The sequence below is a fragment of the Perca flavescens genome, chromosome 7 (genome assembly GCF_004354835.1).
Source record: "Perca flavescens isolate YP-PL-M2 chromosome 7, PFLA_1.0, whole genome shotgun sequence".
NCBI lineage: Eukaryota > Metazoa > Chordata > Actinopteri > Perciformes > Percidae > Perca > Perca flavescens.
Genome location: NC_041337.1, coordinates 24,143,765 through 24,162,640, shown reverse-complemented (window position 1 = coordinate 24,162,640; position 18,876 = coordinate 24,143,765). Strand labels below are relative to the sequence as shown.

At 41.3% G+C, this 18,876-nt stretch overlaps 3 protein-coding genes across 13 annotated transcripts in view; all 3 read right to left on the bottom strand.

The window, feature by feature from the left end:
• Positions 1–859: 859 nt before the first annotated feature.
• On the bottom strand, positions 860–1,454 carry her12 (hairy-related 12). Its single transcript, XM_028584134.1, has 2 exons — positions 1,398–1,454; positions 860–1,282 (listed from the first exon to the last, which is right to left on the bottom strand). Exons 1-2 carry the CDS (start codon positions 1,452–1,454, stop codon positions 860–862), a joined length of 480 nt encoding a protein of 159 aa, XP_028439935.1.
• Positions 1,455–6,108: 4,654 nt separating this feature from the next.
• LOC114559326 (transcription factor HES-5) lies at positions 6,109–7,401 on the bottom strand. The gene is made up of 2 exons (XM_028583915.1): positions 7,269–7,401; positions 6,109–7,149 (listed from the first exon to the last, which is right to left on the bottom strand). Exons 1-2 carry the CDS (start codon positions 7,329–7,331, stop codon positions 6,709–6,711), a joined length of 504 nt encoding a protein of 167 aa, XP_028439716.1. The 5' UTR covers positions 7,332–7,401; the 3' UTR covers positions 6,109–6,708.
• Positions 7,402–12,411: 5,010 nt separating this feature from the next.
• ubr4 (ubiquitin protein ligase E3 component n-recognin 4) overlaps positions 12,412–18,876 on the bottom strand; it is a 66,260-nt gene continuing 59,795 nt past the window's right edge. For 9 of the 11 annotated variants that reach the window (XM_028583765.1, XM_028583767.1, XM_028583764.1 and 6 more), the window contains 14 exons: positions 18,345–18,452; positions 18,044–18,160; positions 17,722–17,912; positions 17,207–17,380; positions 16,989–17,088; positions 16,600–16,818; positions 16,313–16,426; positions 15,962–16,104; positions 15,711–15,836; positions 15,416–15,610; positions 15,035–15,259; positions 14,617–14,707; positions 14,065–14,227; positions 13,730–13,794 (listed from right to left, as the gene is read on the bottom strand). In XM_028583765.1, the coding sequence (XP_028439566.1) occupies positions 13,730–13,794; positions 14,065–14,227; positions 14,617–14,707; positions 15,035–15,259; positions 15,416–15,610; positions 15,711–15,836; positions 15,962–16,104; positions 16,313–16,426; positions 16,600–16,818; positions 16,989–17,088; positions 17,207–17,380; positions 17,722–17,912; positions 18,044–18,160; positions 18,345–18,452 (2,031 nt within the window). Of the gene's footprint in view, positions 13,795–14,064; positions 14,228–14,616; positions 14,708–15,034; positions 15,260–15,415; positions 15,611–15,710; positions 15,837–15,961; positions 16,105–16,312; positions 16,427–16,599; positions 16,819–16,988; positions 17,089–17,206; positions 17,381–17,721; positions 17,913–18,043; positions 18,161–18,344; positions 18,453–18,876 lie in introns of all 11 variants that reach the window. The other 2 variants (XM_028583763.1, XM_028583774.1) reach the window with 1 other exon arrangement.

Below are 18,876 nucleotides of genomic sequence, written 5' to 3'. Positions count from 1 at the left end.
CACATTGCTTGGTGCATCACAGTGGGAATCAAACCCAGATCTCTCACACCAAAGGCATGTGTCATATCCACTGCGCCATCACCTCCACTATCTCTTCCTTCCTAGGCCAAACATCACGTGATCTTCTCCAAAGTAAAGACAAGCTTAGGACAGCTTTAAAAAAAAAGGTTCATAATGAAAATTGGCCAAAAATGGAAAGTCATTATTAATGTGACGGGTTTTTTTTAATTCTCAATAACAATACAAATATTTACGCTTAGTTCATTAAAACAATCAAACAACAAAACAATCTGGAATCAGTGCTTTTTTAATGATTGTATCTTTTTATTGTTAATTGTCATACAAATGTTAGAAATGCATTTTAAGAGCCTAAATGGGATAGCAAAACAGCAATATCAACAAAAATGTTAATATGTACATCCATTTGCACAAACACACAATCACACACACCACTATCATCATCCTCATGATCCTCATCCTCACATACAATTTGGCATAGATAATTCAAAACACAAGAGAAATATTCTCAACAGCAGCTGTCAGTATAACGCAGTATGGCAGATACTGTTACTTCAACCAGTCCTAAAGATAAACTCCACTGGAGTAAACAGTCATTTCACAAGATTTGACAAAACCATTATCACTCAAAATCAACTTCCAGCTTTAAACAAAACGGAAAAGCAAACATCAAATGTGAATCAAAGTCAAAGCAGGACAACCTTCAAATAAGTGAGAGCCTTTGCTTTTACTACTTGTCCATCAATGTGATGAGACAATAATTAAACCCATCATGAGTGAGCAGGCTGGAAATATATTTCCTACATAGTGAGGGAAAGTCCCCTCAGGTCTTAGAGAGTCTCTACCAAGGCCTCCACACGGGGCCTCTGCTGCTGCTGCTGCTGCTGCTGTCCTGCAGTGTGGTGGGTCTGAGGGGGGAGCAGACTGGGGAGGAGCTGCTGTCTCTCTGGGTCTGATGGAGCTGCTGCTCCTGCTGCTGGAGGACCTGCAGTGGAGTGACAGAGGCCTCTGCGTTGGATCCAGCAGACAGTAGGTGTACAGAGTCCCTCCAGCAGTGAGAGTAGCCTTGGTTGTAGTCGCTCTGACAGAGGCCCGGCTGCAGCTGCTGCCTCAGGAAGCTCACAGTCATCTCCAGGATGTCGGCTTTCTCCAGCTTGGAGTTGGGCTCCTGCTTGTGGAACTCCTTCTCCAGGATGATCTTGAGTTGTTCGATGCAGCTGTTAATGCGATCTCTGCGCATTTTCTCCACAGCAGGTTTTCTCAACTGGGGAAAGAAGAGACAGGTAGGTAAGTTCATGATTCAAATCGGTAATAAACAATCACACATTCATACTTTACAAGCTGATGCAAAACCCTTCAAATTCCCCTCCAGTACTCACTTTGATGTTGTCTTTCTCAGAGATCCTGATGTGGTGAATAGTAGAGCAGGGAGCCATGTCTGTGCAGGTGAAGTTAGCAGCTTCTTATGGACTGCAGTGTTTAGCTCTGATGTCTCTGGAGGGGCTGCTCCTCATTTTATACTGAGACATTAGCATAACAAAGCCATGTAGCTCAGGCAGGGCTGGGGTTCCCACACTCTGACCAGTGGGACTCCCAGCACAACAATGGGAGACATGTCAATAACTCAGAGAGCATGTATCTGTGCAAGGCATGTTTCCCAAGATAAGCAACAGGTAATTAACATGTTATCAAGCGGTCATCTGAGATTTAATCATGGACTGAAGGTCCAAATTACATGTTTTAAATGTAAAATAAGGAGAAGTGATGCGCACAAAAGTGAGCATCTTCAAAGCAGGGTAACTGCAATTAAGGACCAAATGCTTCACTGCAATAAAACAATATAAGCTGAAGGCTTTCATTTTCTCTTCAAAGAAAGCTTCCCTTCCTCCAAAAAGCATTTTGGTAGCAGACAGGACTCAGCTTTTGGACACATAAAAATGTTGTTTTCAGAAGAGCAGGTGACTCCTTCTTTATCCACAGGGTCACCCGGAGTTAGGCTAAATTATATTATAATAAAATAAGGAAGATGAAGTGAAAGAGTAGTGAGGTCACCAACTCCGTGGTTGAGTGACGTCAATTGGATGCAGATAAAACATTTAATTTCCCAACTGCTGATGTTAACTGGCATAGGTCGTGGCTTGTTCCCTTTAGATATTGTATCACAAACAAAGTTAGGGAATTACATTTGAAAATATTACATAATATATACCCTACAAACCTATTTGTCTCGAAATTCATGCCTGTTGATAACTAGTTTTTGTAAAACAGAACGAGTCGTTAACCCATCTTTTTTTAAGGTTGTTCATTTTGTATTGCATTCTGGATAAGATTTGAAGATTATATGGTATCTAAAACAAAACATACAATCACACTCAAAGGGAATCATATTATTACCTATTTTGAATGTAAAGATAGAAAGTTGTGTAATATTGTAAATCTCAAGGCAAAATTTTCCAGTTCAACACCGTGCTTCAAACTATTCCAAGTTGAATTTGATATGTACTTTGAGTCTCTTAAGTTGGGATCCAATAAGAAAGCTATATTAATATCTGATATCTACTCAAATCTCTTTGTTTAAGTGCTCCTGCTGTCTTTAATTTTAACATTCTTGAAAGCCTGTCTCTTTTTGTTTCCTTTATTTTCCTCTGTTTACACTATTACTTTCTTTTTTACTTTCATATATTATTTGTATATATTTTTGTATCATATTTGGTTACGCACTGCGATGATTGAATTTCTGTTAATTGTCTTTTGAAAAAAATTAAGCAGTTACGCGCTGCTTAACGTTACATTTCACCTTTACTCTCGAACACGCCAGTTTCCCACAGCAGTAATGTGTGAAGAAAGACTGCAATAATCTGAAGAGAGATTAAGATCAAAGGCTACTGCTGACTCGCGTGTGAAAGCAGGCAAGTGGCGCACGTTCTCGGCGGCGCGAGTCGGAGACCGCGTGCTGCACGGAGGTGCGGTTAAGGGCGACAAATGATCTCGTGTGCACAGCATGACTTTTTGATTTACTGTAGTTTGTTGCTGCCCTCGTTAAGAAAAAAAAACAAAGGGAAGGAGGCGCATTTTAACCATTTTTTCATCTGAGTTCATGCAGAAAGACTACACTGACGTAATGTTTTCATATTAAATACATCACACTCAGAGAGAAAGAAGCCATGACAGAAAACACATTTAATTTCTAATAATTGAAGCCCAAGCAGAACTGACAGGAGTTATATGTTGGCCTACATGGGCCTGGAAACAAGTCATGAATACGATTTTATTCATGAGACTTTATAGGCCTATTACTTAACCAAAATGTACTCCTAAGTGGCCTGGACACAGACGTCAGTGTTAATGGTAGGAGACATGACACCTGTAACATGGGTGCATCCCTCACAGAGACTGTTGGCAAAATGATTAGTTGAATAATTGATTTTTTTAAAACAACAGTAAGTTAATTGGAAAATTGCATTATATATTTTTATAAAAGGAAATTTCACTTCAAGTTATGAATAGTTAATTAATTTAGTTTCATGTTTTGTGAGGATATTTATTTAGACTGAATTTTTAATTAGGTGAAACAAATCACATTTGGATTATTGTTGTTTTTTAGTCACATATTAGTCACTGAGTTCTGCTGAAAAACTATAGGCAACCTTTCATCATAAGCTCCTGTCTAATGTCCTCTGTGGGACTGCAGACCCTGAGTCAAATTAGTGTCAAGTTAATAGCATTACGAGCGGGTTGGCAGTGTGCCTCTGAGGGCCCCCATCACTGGCTGGCCCCAGATGTGAAGCCCCGTCTCCCTAGTTTCCCACAAGTCCCCAACATCAGGGTAAATGAGCTACAAAAGCCATGCCGTTCTTCAACGCTCAACTAGGAATGTTAATTGATCTTTTGTTGCAGGACAAACAGAAACTCTGTGTCTCTGTCCATCTGGGGAAAATCTAGTCAACTGGCTTCACTGCCTGGCACAGAGCAGTCTGTCTGCCTGTAGTCTGTGTTGACTCTTTTAATTTAAGGTTTCAGACACCCATCTACAATGCTGAAAAGAAGTTTTCAATAAGTCAAAGTAGAAATGCCACAACAGAAATACTACACCATACAAATATGTAAAACCTGTAACTACAGCTGTGTAATAAATGAAATGGAAGGAATTTCAAAGTGCTTTACGGATTTGAAACAGTCTGCAAAAGACAATGAGAAGAAAAACAAACTTGAAATAGAAAACCAAATAATACAAATATTTAAATGAGGATCGAGCACCTTGCAATCATACGCTACACCGGCACTTGAGTAAATGTACATACAGTACGTAGTTACTTTCCTCCTGTACTCTTCTGAGCAGGTTTGAGACCTGTTGATATTTTTGGTGTCACATTTGGTGCTTTAAATTTGGTGTTTTCTTGCTCTTCAGTTGCATATTTAGCCATATGTAAGTAAACATCTCTCTCTCTCTCTCTCTCTTAGTTGATGTCTGTAGCTCTCATCATTGCAGCATTAAAAACACAGAAACTGTCAAGTCACGTCCATGTTTGGCTTTATTATCTGTCCCCTTCATAGATTTCATTCTAGACATGTTTGTGTGAATTTGTGCCTCCTCTGAAAGTTAGTGTGCACTACACGGCTGCTGGGGGTCTTTGTCTACAAGTGTGTGTGAAGACGAGTTCCCCTCCCACCAGCAGCCTGAGAGCTCTGAATTCCTGCCATAAAGTCTCGCCCATCGCTCAGACCTGCGGCGGCGCAGAGCGGCTTCCCGTCAGCCATCTCTCTGTGAGTGTGATATCTCTCGTTTCCCACACTCTGTGCCTATTCACTGGCCCTGAGACGGGGACAATAGAAGTGTGTCTTGTTACACATCACATTAGCTACGCCGTTTGATCTCCTGTTGAAGAGGGAGGGTGGGTGGGGGGGTCGGGGGGCAGCTTCAGCCAGACCATCTGGCCTGGCCAACTAGACCCTGAGAAAGTCCCAGGCATGCCACATTCTCCATAACTTTTGCACACACAAAGTTGTGAAAGACTTTTGTGGCACTTGAGACATAATTCAAGCAGGAGACAGCGTGCCACGACCACCACAACACAAGTGGGTGACATGTGGGGGTGTCCCCCCAGTTTTTCCATTTTTTGAACACCTGTGCACCAGTAAGCTCAGATAAGAGGAAACTTTAATGATCCCTGTGGGAAATGCTGGGGCAAATAGTAAGATAGAAGTCAGTGAAGTAAAAACTTTACCTGAATAGCATTAATCATATTTCTGAGGTGTTTAAAACTCATTTGTAGTAAAATCAGGTCAATACGATATATCGCACTAAAAATGAATAATCTGCACTGCAAGCAAATCACTGTATGACAGAACACACATTTACATCCATTAACTATAGTAAGACTATTATTTTAAATGCAGTTTTAATGTGCAGCAAAAGTGTTCAGCTCCTAATGAGAAACCACTCAATGCCTGTAGAAATGATTATGTTGCATTTGCTTTGGTACCAGAATAAATACAACTGTGTTCTCCTTTGCACAAGTGTACTGAAGAATTTGGGCTTTCTCCAATTCTTGAAATAATTCTTCAAAACATTCAATGCAAAGTGTGTACACTGTTAAAATCTGAACACACTGAAGTATGGGGCCTACATGGCAACAAAGTGAATGTGCAGAGTAAATTATGAATACCTGTCGATTGTTGAGCAAGGCACAGTAGTGAAGGGGATGTTAGTTGAATGCTTTGCTGATAAACTCTCTGGTGTGACTTGATATAAGTGTGTGGTCCTTAATGGAGTTATTGCCAAAACCTTGACCAGGACACAAACTCTATGTGCGCTCCTACATACAGGAATTCATCAATTATTCATTCAATCATTCAAGACTTAATGTCGGCATTAACACACAAACTTCAGTTCTAATGTATGTTTTTATATGTACGTCGTCCTCTGACACGCAGTCAGCACTGAGAAAAAGTAAAGACACTCTATTCTTTATGTTTGCAAAACTTCATGTGAAGTTTTCCATTTATTTTTCAAGTTCATAGGCAAACTTCTCAAGGAAGCAATTTAACAGATTCTTTCAGTGAAGATTGATGTCAAGATAAAATGCCTTTATAAAAGGTATTCACTTGAAGATGAAAAAACATCTATAATGAACATTACAACTGAACAGTTAACAGGTACAACACTCCTTCATATATAGGCCAAAAAATGGTTACACATAGTCATAATCAAGTATAATCATAATACGATGTACAGTAAAAGAGGATCCATGGGATCCATTTATGGGATGGTGCTCATCAACAACAAGCTGATGAAATGTATCAGTCAGTGATACTCAGTACCAAAGAGAGACAGTAGTTTAAACACAGAAATCAAACAGTGTCTCAGACACTTAAATAGTTTCAACCCAATGTGGGTGTTAGAACAAGATCATTCAGTGACGTTTGCAGAACAAACAAATAAAAGTTGTCTTTCCCCACAGGAACATTTAACAATCACAGAGTAACCACTTTAAATTATAAAGTGTACATGTTCAGTAAAACCTGAATCATTTCAGTCCTTCCAAAGGAATACTGGTACGTTGTGCCCTTTTATACTAGTAAAACACTCAACAATATAAAACAGACTTCAGTAAGTCTTCAACATTCTGTCCATGACGTTCACAGACGTAGTTCTCTTCCTCTCTGTGTGGAGGTGATGCTGCCTCCATCCTACCAGGGCCTCCACAGAGCACTGCTGGTCTGACCCTTGCTGGAGCTGACCTGATGGAGTGGAGAGCCAGGAGGGGAGAGGGTGCAGGGACTGCGGCTGGACCCCTGCAAGCACCCCTGGAAGTGGCTGAGCAGCCGGCGGTGGGCCTGAGTCTGGACCTCACAGTGGGACAGGAAGCTGACGGCCTCCTGCACGCAGCGGGAGTAGCCGTCGCTGCCCGTCATCAGGCCAGAGGCCGCGCTGGTCTGATGCTGCTGCTGCTTCTGCTTCTGCTGCTGCCAGCATCTCAGATAGGACACGGCCATCTCCAATATGTCCGCCTTCTCTTGCTTAGAGTCGGGCTGCTGCCTGAGGAACTCAGGACCCAGCAGGGATTTCAGCTGCTCGATGCTGGTGTTGATGCGGTCTCTGCGCAGTTTCTCCACCATTGGCTTTCTCAGCTGAAGAAAGGGAGGGGGAAAAAAAAAATCATTTAGAATGTAAAATCAAACCTTTTCGTATTATATGAACACTATTCAACAAGGGAGTTATAAAGTGGCTTTATAGAAATCTAATTTACCTTGTGAGCAGGAGTCAGGTGTTCCTTAGGATAGCTTTCTTGTCCAAAAACAGTGGGTGCCATAGCTGTAGAGTTAGAGCGTTCCTGCTCGGTGCGAAGAGCCAGTTGAATCTTCTCTGCCTTCTTCTCTGCCTCTGCCCTGTATTTATACACCCAAATCTCCATATGAATGTGTGGGTCTTGGGCTTGTTGGAGTTTCTCACAGTCCACCAGCCAATGAGAGCGCTGGGAAGGGCTTTGAGGAACGCAGGGCTGCCACATGCTCAATGAAGTGTTTATAGCCGTGGGGACAATGAGTGTGTCTCCGGGGAGCAGGTGGAGGAATAGACTGCGAGAGAAAGAGCCCGGGGTGGGGTGGTTTGGAGGGAGGGGCGGGGGGATGTAGCTGGGAGACTGACCCAGTGCTTGTGTTGATATGGGAAAGTGGTGACCCCAGAGGGAAGCACGCCGCTGTCTCATGTCATCTCAACCGCCACGTAATTGAGCACAAAGTGCCTCTGCCACCAGGCACACGTGAGTGTTACAGAGGGCCAACCTTATGAAAAGGGCCAACATGCAGCCACTTCCACCAGTTTGACACGGCAGACTTTCCTCACGGAGCTGTGCAACAGTTGAGACGTCTCAGAGATGAATAACAAAATAGCTTCTTCTGCAAGTTTTAGAGCTCAAATAAAAACTACTTCATAAAGAAAAGAGAACGTATGGACTCTTTCTGTGTGATTTTGGCCCATACAGTTTTAATAGAGCAACATTCGTTCTTCTTTCGCATGATAAGTTTCTGCATTTTTGTTTTGTCCGTTCTCTTCTCATTGGTTTGGAGTGGACGAGATGATGTCAGGTGAATTTTAGAGATCTATCTTCCTGGTTTAACTTCTAACTATCATAGCCTGCTGTTCTCCTGTGCAAAAGGCATTCTTTCTGTTACAGATGCTCTTATTCTAAATATGTGTCACCGACAAATCAGTTCTGACATGTCTGCTAAAAGGACTCAGTGGTCATGCTTTTGAAATTCAGTTTGTCCTTTTTTATTTTGATTGCAGGTGAACATCATTTGAAGCGTTAGAGAAGGAAACTGCTTCAACTGTAAACATCCTAACAGCCTCCACACTCCCAGCACATGTTCACACATCAGGCAAACCCTCACATACTTATACAGACGACAGCCACACTCTCATTCACTTTCCCTCCCACACACACACACACACACACACAGCTGGCTGACCTGCCTGCCGCTGGCCACGTCTCAGTCACACGCTCCCTTCCTGCCTGTGTGGAACGTGGGAGCCGCTGTGGTCCCAGGCTTCCCACACTTCAGTGTTAATGACACTGAGGCCGGCTGCACAAAGGAAGTGTGCCCCATCGAACAAAGATTGAGTGACCAACCCCCCTCCCAACACACACACCCAGGAACACAGTGCTTCCAGGCACACCATCTGGACGGATCGTACGCCATTGTCAGCCAATCAAGCATGGGAGACGCTCACCGTGAGAATTGGAGAGGCTGAAATAGAGACAGAAAGTTAAATGAGAAGAAAAGGGATGGAGTGTGTGTGTGAGTGTGAGTTTCACAGTTTGGGCCTAAAAATTACATGTTGCACGAAATAAAAAGTTGTAAAAAGTGGACTCAGGAAAAAAAAAAACACACACACATTAAGGACACAACTGTAACAAGTAACAACAACCTGAGAAACTATATTATTGTCAGTTGTGATTAATCCTGTGATGATTTTACATATTGCAGACCTTCAAAAGGCAAAACTTTGTCTACATTTCTACATGAAAAGTGGAAGCGCAGGTCTAACGCCATTCAGGTTTAAACTGAACATATTTGTCCACCATGTTGTCAAATGGACGAACTTCTTCTCCATGTACGACGTCATAAGCTGACATTTTACCTCCACATTCCCAACACATATATCACTCCCAGTCGATACAATGACAAGGATATCTCCTTCGTTGTGGCACATCAGCTGAGCGACGAGGCGAAGGGCCCCTCCCACCTGTTTGTTTGGATTGGGGCCATTGTACCCCATGAATTCAACTAATTCATTCACATCCTATTGTCATAACACTGTTTAGTGATTGGCCAAACACTGTGAGAACCAGCATCACATTAAATCGATGGGAACGTTGGTATAAGTATATAAAGGAGGGAGGTCGCAGTGGGTAAAATCATAACTCTGAACGCCTCTTGTAGCTGACACAGGCCTGGACTGACTGGACACCATTTGACTGCATATTCACCATGAGGGATCAGCACACAACGTAAGCTCAAATGGAGAAAACTCATCTGAAGAAGAAGTTCATTTGACTCATTTCTTTTCCTCGAACTTTTGTCTCATTCAAGGTCACCATTTTTGCTAGTGGGGTTTTGTTAAGTTATCAGGGCCATGATTGCCACTTGATACAGGAATTTGACTCACGAATACCCTACAACTACAACATTGAATGGAAGTGTCTGTCGACTGTTTTGGGGCAGATGATCAAAGTGATCTGTTAAAGACTCACTTCACCCACTTACCTCTATTGCAGATTTGTTTTTGTTTGCCCAGTTTCTGAGATTTCTGCCTCCACTCCGAGACAAAGGAGGTGAATTTCAGCGCCCAGATCACACTAACAACAGGGGAGTATTATCAATGAAAACTGTTCACAAAAAGGAAGTTGGACAATCCAGAGTAACAGGGACACTAGTCTAGAAAGATAACTTTTGTAATTTTTCAGTGCTGGGAGCACCACAAACAAAACTCTATTCACCTCCTTTGTGTTAGGGCAACAGCAGAAGTATCACACATGGAGAAAAACAAAAGTTTTTAAACAGTTTGATACCACTTGTGGTAAGAGAGAAAATGTTCCAGTTTTTTAAATTGGGTGAACCAGGCCTTTTTACACTTGTGGATTCTGTAAGCAAAATTTCAGTTGGTGTTTTGTCTGAGTATCCAGCATTAATCTGAAGTTTCTCATTTTTTTGCCTCCTCAGCATGTGTAAGGTGATGGTTTTGGAGAGGAAATGCACAGACAGAGCAGTGAGGCTCCGCTCAGCACTGGAGAGCCAAATCAACACTGGGGTGTCCAGCTCTGATGTGTGGGACAAGACTGTCTCCTTCTTCACAGTAAAGAAGGCCTTGATTTTCCCTAACGGCTACACCAAATCCTCCAGAGAGGCCATGCGGCTATTCCCCTCACCTGCTGAGGACGTGACACCGCTGTGCTGCCAGTAAGAGGTGGACACACACATAAAGAGGACATGAAGTGAGATGGGATGTGTGGGACTGTGTCTTCAAGCTTTGTAGTACTGAACATTGTGAAGAAGAAGCTCCAAATGGAAAACATTCTTCAGATGAAAAAGGACTTTAATTGTTGTGTTCTCTTGGGTGTTTTCACTTCAGTTGGTTGGAAAAATGTGGAAAAGATGGGAGATTTATACCATATACTTTGTGATCTTATTGGTTCACATATTGGCCTTAAAATGTGCATTTTATGCCTTAAGCCTTAGTACTCATTGAAACGGGTCACCTGAAGACCATGTTGTTGAGGTTGTTAAACTAAAGCCATATTCCTTTGTATAAAGGGGAAATGTGTATGCCAATGCATACTTTGTTTTGTAAATGTTTTTACATTGTGTTGAGTGGTTATTTTTAGTTAAGTATAAAATGTCGCTGAAAGTGTGCTAAATGTGCACTAAATGTGCAATACGCGCTTTCATATGCAAGTTGAGAATAAAGTGATATTGATGTTTTCCTTATTGTTTTTTTCAAAAATGATTTTGTATTAATGATAGATTATATTGACTAGCCATTTTCAAATGTAAATTATTGGAGTGTATTTGATTCACAGAGAATAGGAAATAGGGAGTTACAATTTCCATATCTCACATTATCACTGTCTTAATGAATATTGCCCTCTGGTGGCCATTTATAGTTTGCCTTCATGTAGTCTCGCATTGCCAGACCTAACACCAGCCTGATTGTCTCTCAGACAGTGGAAAAAGTTCAATAATATGCAAGTATATTATGAGGGCCATTCTGTTATTGGTACATATAAAAGAAAAACTATTCAGTAACAGAGATTACCCATCTACAACAGACACATTAGTTAGAATGTGACAGTTTTGTCAGAAGATTCAAGAATCAACGCATGTTGCTGTTTTAACTAAACACTGCATTATACACGTTTACTCTTCTAATTAAGACAGATAACTAAAATCATAAACTGCAGTACTTATCTAATAATTATAATAGTAATAAAAATCAAATTTGAAAGTATAATACAAAAAGGTCAGTGTAATGCTTATCAGTTAAATTTTCTAAGCACAAACTGACATTTGGAAAAACAGAAAAATGGGTTCAAATATCCAATTTCTCATTTTTTTCCACCTTAACAAATAAAAAATTGGATCTTTAAATTGTTTTTCCAATTTTCTGTTTTTATTCAGAGGATCAGAAATTTAGAAAATTACAAAATAGCGTCTGGGCTCCACTTATTCAATACTGCAATGGTATTCTCTCATTTCCTTGTTCCGCCTAGCTACGCCTCCCGCACTCGAAACCATCAGTTGCAAGCACCTCTGACCCCAAAGTCTATCAGTTTTTATTTAATTTTTGGTCCATATGAAGTTAATGACCTGCATATTCCACAAAGTAGAGGAAGAGAATACCATGGCAGTATTGAATAATTGGAGCCCAGACCCAATTTTGTAATTTTCAAAATTTCTGATCCTCTGAATAAAAACAGAAAATTGGAAAAACAGGTTAAAGATCCAATTTTTTAATTTGTCAACCACTTAAAAAATGCATTTGACACGTCTACTATTCTGTGCCTCTTGAAAAGACATTTTATTTGACATAGCTCATTGTCAAAGCAGACGTTTTGACTTGTCACAGTAGGAAAAGCACAGGTGTTGGCTCCGTTCTATGCTACATAAGTGTCCCAGTAAGTCATGACAGTGAACCATCATGCACAATACTCTAAAACTGAAACAGCTAAATAGTATTCAGCCATCATTAACTTTACAATAACGTTTCTACCGTGACATGTCAAAAAGTCTTCAGTGAAAAAGGCCTTTGCCGAGTTGAAAACCAATATGCTGTCTGTAGAGCAGCAAATTTGTGTAAACAGCAGCTGGGACAGAAGAGGTTACCCTGGATCTGATTTGGAATTATTACAGCTTTATTAATCATATGCTAAATTCAAAAAGCAGACATTCAGCAACAGTTTAACATTGTAGCAGCGGGAATATGCGAATTAACAATAAACTGGGTGTAGTTCACACCATGCATTTAGCTTAAGTACAGGGACGCCAAAGTAACGGTCTGCATGTTGAAAATCAATCGCTGAAGATAAAACTCAGCGGCACTTTGCTTTCCAGGAATCTATTCTGGGGATTGACACAAGAGTGTTGGCCCGAGAAATAAAGAAACTGCTGGGGAAGAAATCAAACTGAACAACAAAATAAATAGTCAAAGAAAAAAGTGTTAAAGGATATAATGTAGGTCTGTTTTATTATTAATTTAGACATGTCTGATATTTCATTGCAACAAATGGAATCTTTCACAAGTCCAAAGTTCACTTTGTCACAAAGGCATAGCTTTATGGAAAAAAATAAAAAACTATTCGTTCTTTTCCCCATTTTGCTTTTGAGGTTGATAAAAGAAACCTTACACATACTAAATCCAAAAAAAACAACATTTTTTTTCCTGTCTATCACTCAATTTCCAGTTCGAACCTACATGAAGACCCAACAGCAAGAGCCCCGGAGAAAAGGACAGGTTAGCAACCATGTGACAGTGAAACCTTCTGCCATTAAAAAAAAATCTGACCAAAAACAAACTTCAACCAAACAAACAAAAGGGAAAACAAGATAAAATCAAATGCCACTCTTAACACGCGGTGGGTCAAATCCCCAAACATTTTTAGTTAAACTTAACATGGCACCCCAATATTAAGGGAGGAGGGGGAGGGGTTTGAAAGCCAAATAAAGTTTCCAACCTAAAACAGAATTCACGAGTTATTCCCATCAACCGAACAACTATTGTTTTTTTTTTAACATTAAATTCTCTCAGCTCGCCATTCTGGCAGTAACACACAACCTGTCTCAGCAGAGTCCCACATCTCTTGTCTCAAGCTTGGCGAGAAACTCAGTCATCAACTCTAGACTGAATCAGAGGGACAAAGCGTAAATTCTATTTTAGTGCATTCCCCCTTTACCCTTTAACGCCATTGTGTTTTTGTGTTAAACATTACAGAGATGTTGCCAAAAGTGGATGATTTTTAGACAACAGATAGTTTCTGCTTAAAGTTAATTTGAAGAGGTCATATGAGGGAGGGAAGTGAGTAAGAGGCATGGTGTATACTCTGTGTGTGTACTCGGCATGTGTCAGTGTGTAAAAAGAGAAAATCTGTTGTAGGGCTGTTGCGTGTGTGCGTGTGTGTGTGTGTGTGTGTGTGTGTGTTGAGGTTGGCCATTAGGGCAAAGAGTTCAACAAATCCTGCAGGAAGAGGTCTGGGTCTGGAATTTCAGCGAGGAGACCTGGAAGAAAAACATGAAGTCAAGCTTCTTCATAACATTCACGTCACATCACATCAGAGAACTTGCACGTCACAAATGAAATTAAGCAAAGCTGCATCAGAGACCATTCCAGTTCAGCCAGTTGGCTCGATGCAGATTTGTCCCTTTTCCCAAATTAATTCCGATTTAGAGTATAATCTCTCTGAAGCGGTCGGAACAATCTTTCTATCATTTGAATTTTGATAATAACTGGGCAGTTCTAAAGTTAATCAGGTGTATAGGTATACTGACCTACAACATCACAGAATTCTGACAAGGACTCGGCGGGCATGAGTTCATCCTGGAAGGCCCGGAGCACACGCTCCGAGGCCTCGTAGATGGGCATGTCGTTGTGACGGACATATTCTGCCAGCGAGAAGGACCAGCCCCCCTCTGTGTTGCTGGTGGGTACTTTCTGTACGGCCAAAGACAAGAAAAAGAGAAGTGGGGGGAAAAAAAGCAGTGAGTTCAGTCAGTGTATTTTTAGTCTCCGAAGTGGAAATACAGGTTTTATCATACATGATGCCAGTACTACTGATGTCAAAGAAAAGAGGTCTCAAACTTCACTTGACTATATTAAAAGGAGGTTTCTGTTGGCCGCGTCAACATTCAGCTCCGTTTTTTGCCGTTACAGTTCATCAAGCCTTTCGTTAAGCGTTAACTTTGTTTAATTTTTAAACAACTTTTTTTTTTTATAAGATATGACCAGGGCCCAATCGATCAAAGCATGCCAACAAAAAAAACATAACATACATAGTAGAATATCATCTGAATGATGTTTGTGGCATCACCATGCACATTTACCCTGAACATGTCGTAGACGAGATCCACCAGGCCCCAGAAGAGAAGAGGCGAGCGATAGACTGCATATTCCTTTGGTGCTTTATCTGTGAGTCTGATAATAAAAAGAGAAGAAGATGAATGTAGGAGCTTTTTCAAGATATATAGTATTTTTTTTTCCAAAATAATAATAATATAAAATACAGTACACAGCATCCAGTAAGGTTTTCTTAACTCCGACCTGCTTCACACAACACTGGTGTATCAGAAATGCTTGAAACAGGCTTCATTATGGCCGTTGGCGGCCATCTTTAACCCCCACCCATGGAGCAAAAATGATTACTTGAAGAAACAACAAACTGAAGAGACAAATATGCTGCATCAACCATGCGTCAGTTTTAAAACAAAGCGGGACAGAAAAATAAAAAAGGAGGCGTCATACTTGTTGGTGCAGACTGCCGAGACCTTGCGGGCGTGTGCGTTGACCAGGAGTCTTCGTAGGAAGTATAAACGTGAACTCCTCCAGCGTTCAGGCGGCAAGATGTGCATGGCCAAGATGGTGAAATAGTGCGGCCCTTCAACATCGTAAGAGCTCTCCACCCATTTCTCACACGGCTGCTCCTGGAAACTCTGCAGGTTCTTCTCCTCCCGGGACGTAGCCCTTGTACTGCAGTGACAGAGTTTGCAGAGTAAAGTGAGATGAGGGAAATGCATGAACTATAGCAGCTGAATGTTGGTTTGAGTCATCTAGCATCTGGGCATTGGTACAGATGCAACGTGTGACGTCAGATACTGCACATTTTTAAACCAAAAAGGTACATACGTGTTGAGGACGTAGAGCACAGTGTGGATGATGTAGGGGATGAGGTGGATGTTGCTCTCTCGCCCTCCTCCGCCTGTGTCCACACTGAATGATTGTTCGGTAGCAAAGCGGAGGAACAGCAGTTTGGTGTCGTGGATGTTCAGTTGGTACGTTGGCTCCCGCTGGCCCGTGCACTCCTGCAGATATGTGTTGTGCCTGTGTGCCAGAGAGAAATCCAGTTGGGAATGATTTACTGTGTGCCACACGAAGGAATGTTTTATCCTGTGCACGTGTGTGTGTGGATGTATGATTTTACCTGGCTAAGCATGTAGCAAAGGCTGATTCTGGCACATGTGGCCCCCACACAGGAAGCAGCCCATTACACTTGGTGTTGGCGTTCTGGAGAGCAGCACTCTCCCACTCCTCTCGCCCACGAGCCAGCCTGCCCCGGGGAAATGGAAAAATAGAAAAACATCAGATCAGAACAAATGAAAAGTGAGTTTACAGCAGAACATTTTTACAGGGCACTCTAAACATCAGCAGGTACATGATGGTGTTTGCTGCTACCTGACAGCTGCCAGATGGCAGTCGTAATGGACTATGTTAAAGTGCGACACAGTGCTGTAGCCCTGCTGCTTCCGAGGCTTGTTTTCGAAATCCTCCAAGGCCACACGCTTTGTGAAAGTATAAATACCCAGGACTTTGGTTGGCTAGGATAAAAGAGACAAAGACCGAAGGGTTAATTCAAAACACCTTGATTCAGTATACATGAAGATTGCCATGTCCTACTCAGTACTCAGTGATTCAGAATGCTGTTATATCATTGTATCTGCCTACAACTACTATCAGTGGCAGCTGATACATAAAATAATTTAATCCAAACTAAAGAGTGCAATTTTCATAATTCTGGATGTGTACCTGGAACTTGTAACCTTCTCTACAGATACAGCAGGTCAAGCCTGGCTCCTCTATCAGTTCCTCCATTTGCTTTAACAGTGAGGTCTTGGTCACCACCTGACCCTTCTCATTGGTCTGAAAGGCAAACACATAAACCACACATTAAACAAAAATTACCAACAGTGGGATGTGTAAATGAAACAAAGTGACAGTGGTAGAGCTACAAATTATTAGCATGTAAACCAAGTAAAGAAAAAGAAAATAGAGAAAAAAAAAGGGAAAAGTTAGATATAAGAGGTAAAGTGTACCGTCATGCCCAGTGTTCCCAAGGCCTTCTGTCTCATGGCCATCGCCATCCGTTTCTTTTCAGATCGGGTCTCTCTGCGAGCTGCATCAATCTTCAGGTTGACATCACTGTGCTCCCTCAGCGCCTCCAGAAGGTTTTCCGCCAGCGTGCCGATGCCTTCGTCACTGGATACCTGCTCCAGCTTGTGCAAGTTGGTTATTGAATCTGTGCCTATCAGCACCTGAACAGAAGATACAATGACATCCAGTCAGTGTTGGTGGGTGTGTTTGTTTACCAAGGTATTGTTGATTCTAAGTTTGCGTGCTGGGTCTAATGGGTTTTAATGGTTTATCTAATTACTCCTCCATACATGGGAACCCTTTACATGGGAACACTCATAATATTTTGTACCTGTGTGGGGGGATGTTGGGTAGCCAAACCACGGAGCAATCTGAGAATGAAGGGTAGAGCTGGTCTGGAGAGGAACTTCTTCCAGACATCAGCATCCAGACTAATGAGAGAGTGCAGAACAAGAAGAGAATGGTTTAAACAATCAAGCACATATATTTAATTATATCAAAAAGTATTGATAAGACTCTTTGGGCAAATGAAGATGAGGGAAGACCTACTTTTTGGCATTGGGGATATGTTTCTTCATGTAGTCCAGTGCACTCTGTGTGATTCCTTTCTGGAGAATAAGATCTTTCAGCTGATGGCCATTGCTGTTATTTTTGATTCCAGAAGCGATTTTACAGAAGCAATCCAAAAACACTTTGTCATCTGCACTGTGCTCCTCGTCGTACCTTAGAAAACAAAGCCAGGGTTCAGTTCTACTTTGTCACAAACTGTAATACCCAAACACACTCTGAAGAAGTATGGTTCACACACATTTGCCTGAAATGGTCAGCCTGGTTTGATAATGTAACAACTCTTTGTAATGGTCTGAAGTTTCTATCAATTTAAAGCTATAGTGTGGAGCTGATAGTCTTAATTAGCTTTGTACCAACTCATTTGGAAATGGCTTGAATGTAACAGACGTTCATTTATGTCAAAAAGTTACGCACTAAAGCTTTAAAGACCTGAACAGGACTCATTTTAAAAACTCAAAATATGTGTGTATTTTTAAATGCAAGCTGATGCCCACTTGTCAAAGCTGCAACATGGTTTGAAGCGTTCCACCAAGATCCTCATCTTCTCCAGTTCACCGAAGGACAGGTATGGAATGATGCGCAGCAGACCCTGCAGCACGCTGGGGTTGGAGCGCACAAACGGGGTGTTGATCTGGTCTAACAACATGACCAGCTGATCTTTGTCTCCTGTCAGCAGCAGGTTACCCTGCAAAAGACAAACCAGTCCCTGTTTGAATCAAACAAGTTACAAGCATAAAATATTTACTGTCTGACATTATTATGGTGTCAAATGTTTTTTTCTTAACTCAAAAGGGTGAATCTGCGTTAGATGCTCACCTTGTCCTCTGAAATCTCAGCGTTGGCTTCGTCCAGAATGATCTCCATTATGCTTAGAACTTGCTCCGCTATGGAGGCTCCGCCACTGTCCTTGCTCTCCTGTTCTGCCACTAAAGCCTGAGGGAAAATGACATTAAAACAGTTTTCTAAAGCACTTATAGTAACTAATAAACTGTATTATGAAAGGCTGGTTAAGATTGCACTACAATTTAAAATTTGATCAATTGAACTGCATCAGATTTACCTCCCTCCCCACTAATCAGATTACACAACACAGTTACATAGTCACGGTAACACTCACCAGGTTTAGAGTTCCCAGCATGACGTTGAGTGTGTTCATCTCTGGTTTGACCAGCTGCTGCCTGTTGATCTTCACCTTCCCACAATAACTGAACAACTTCAGCAAAACCTGTGAGTGAGACAGATGTATACTTGTCACTCTGCAGCTCTGCTGTTGGTATTTATGACAACTGCACAGGAGATAGCTGCATTTCTGCTGTCGTTGGAAAACCAAGATGTCCAAAAGTAACTTTGGGTTATATTTAAAAACACTTTTTCTTTGTGACTTCAATACATTTTAAAGGAGATAGGAATTCTGGATGGATAAACTGTCTGGAATTGTTTCTACAGTGGTTTTATTGTCAGTATTAATAGTCATGCTCTGCTTAGTACAGAGTAAAGGGTTAACATGTTAAAATAATCCATGTTAGACTACAGGAGAGAAATGCTGATTGGGCTGAATGATGTTTTTTCAGACTTTCAATCACATTATTCTGTTGGAATCTGTTACAACTCATTTTATTTTCCATGCAGGCGGAAGATAGTTTAAATTT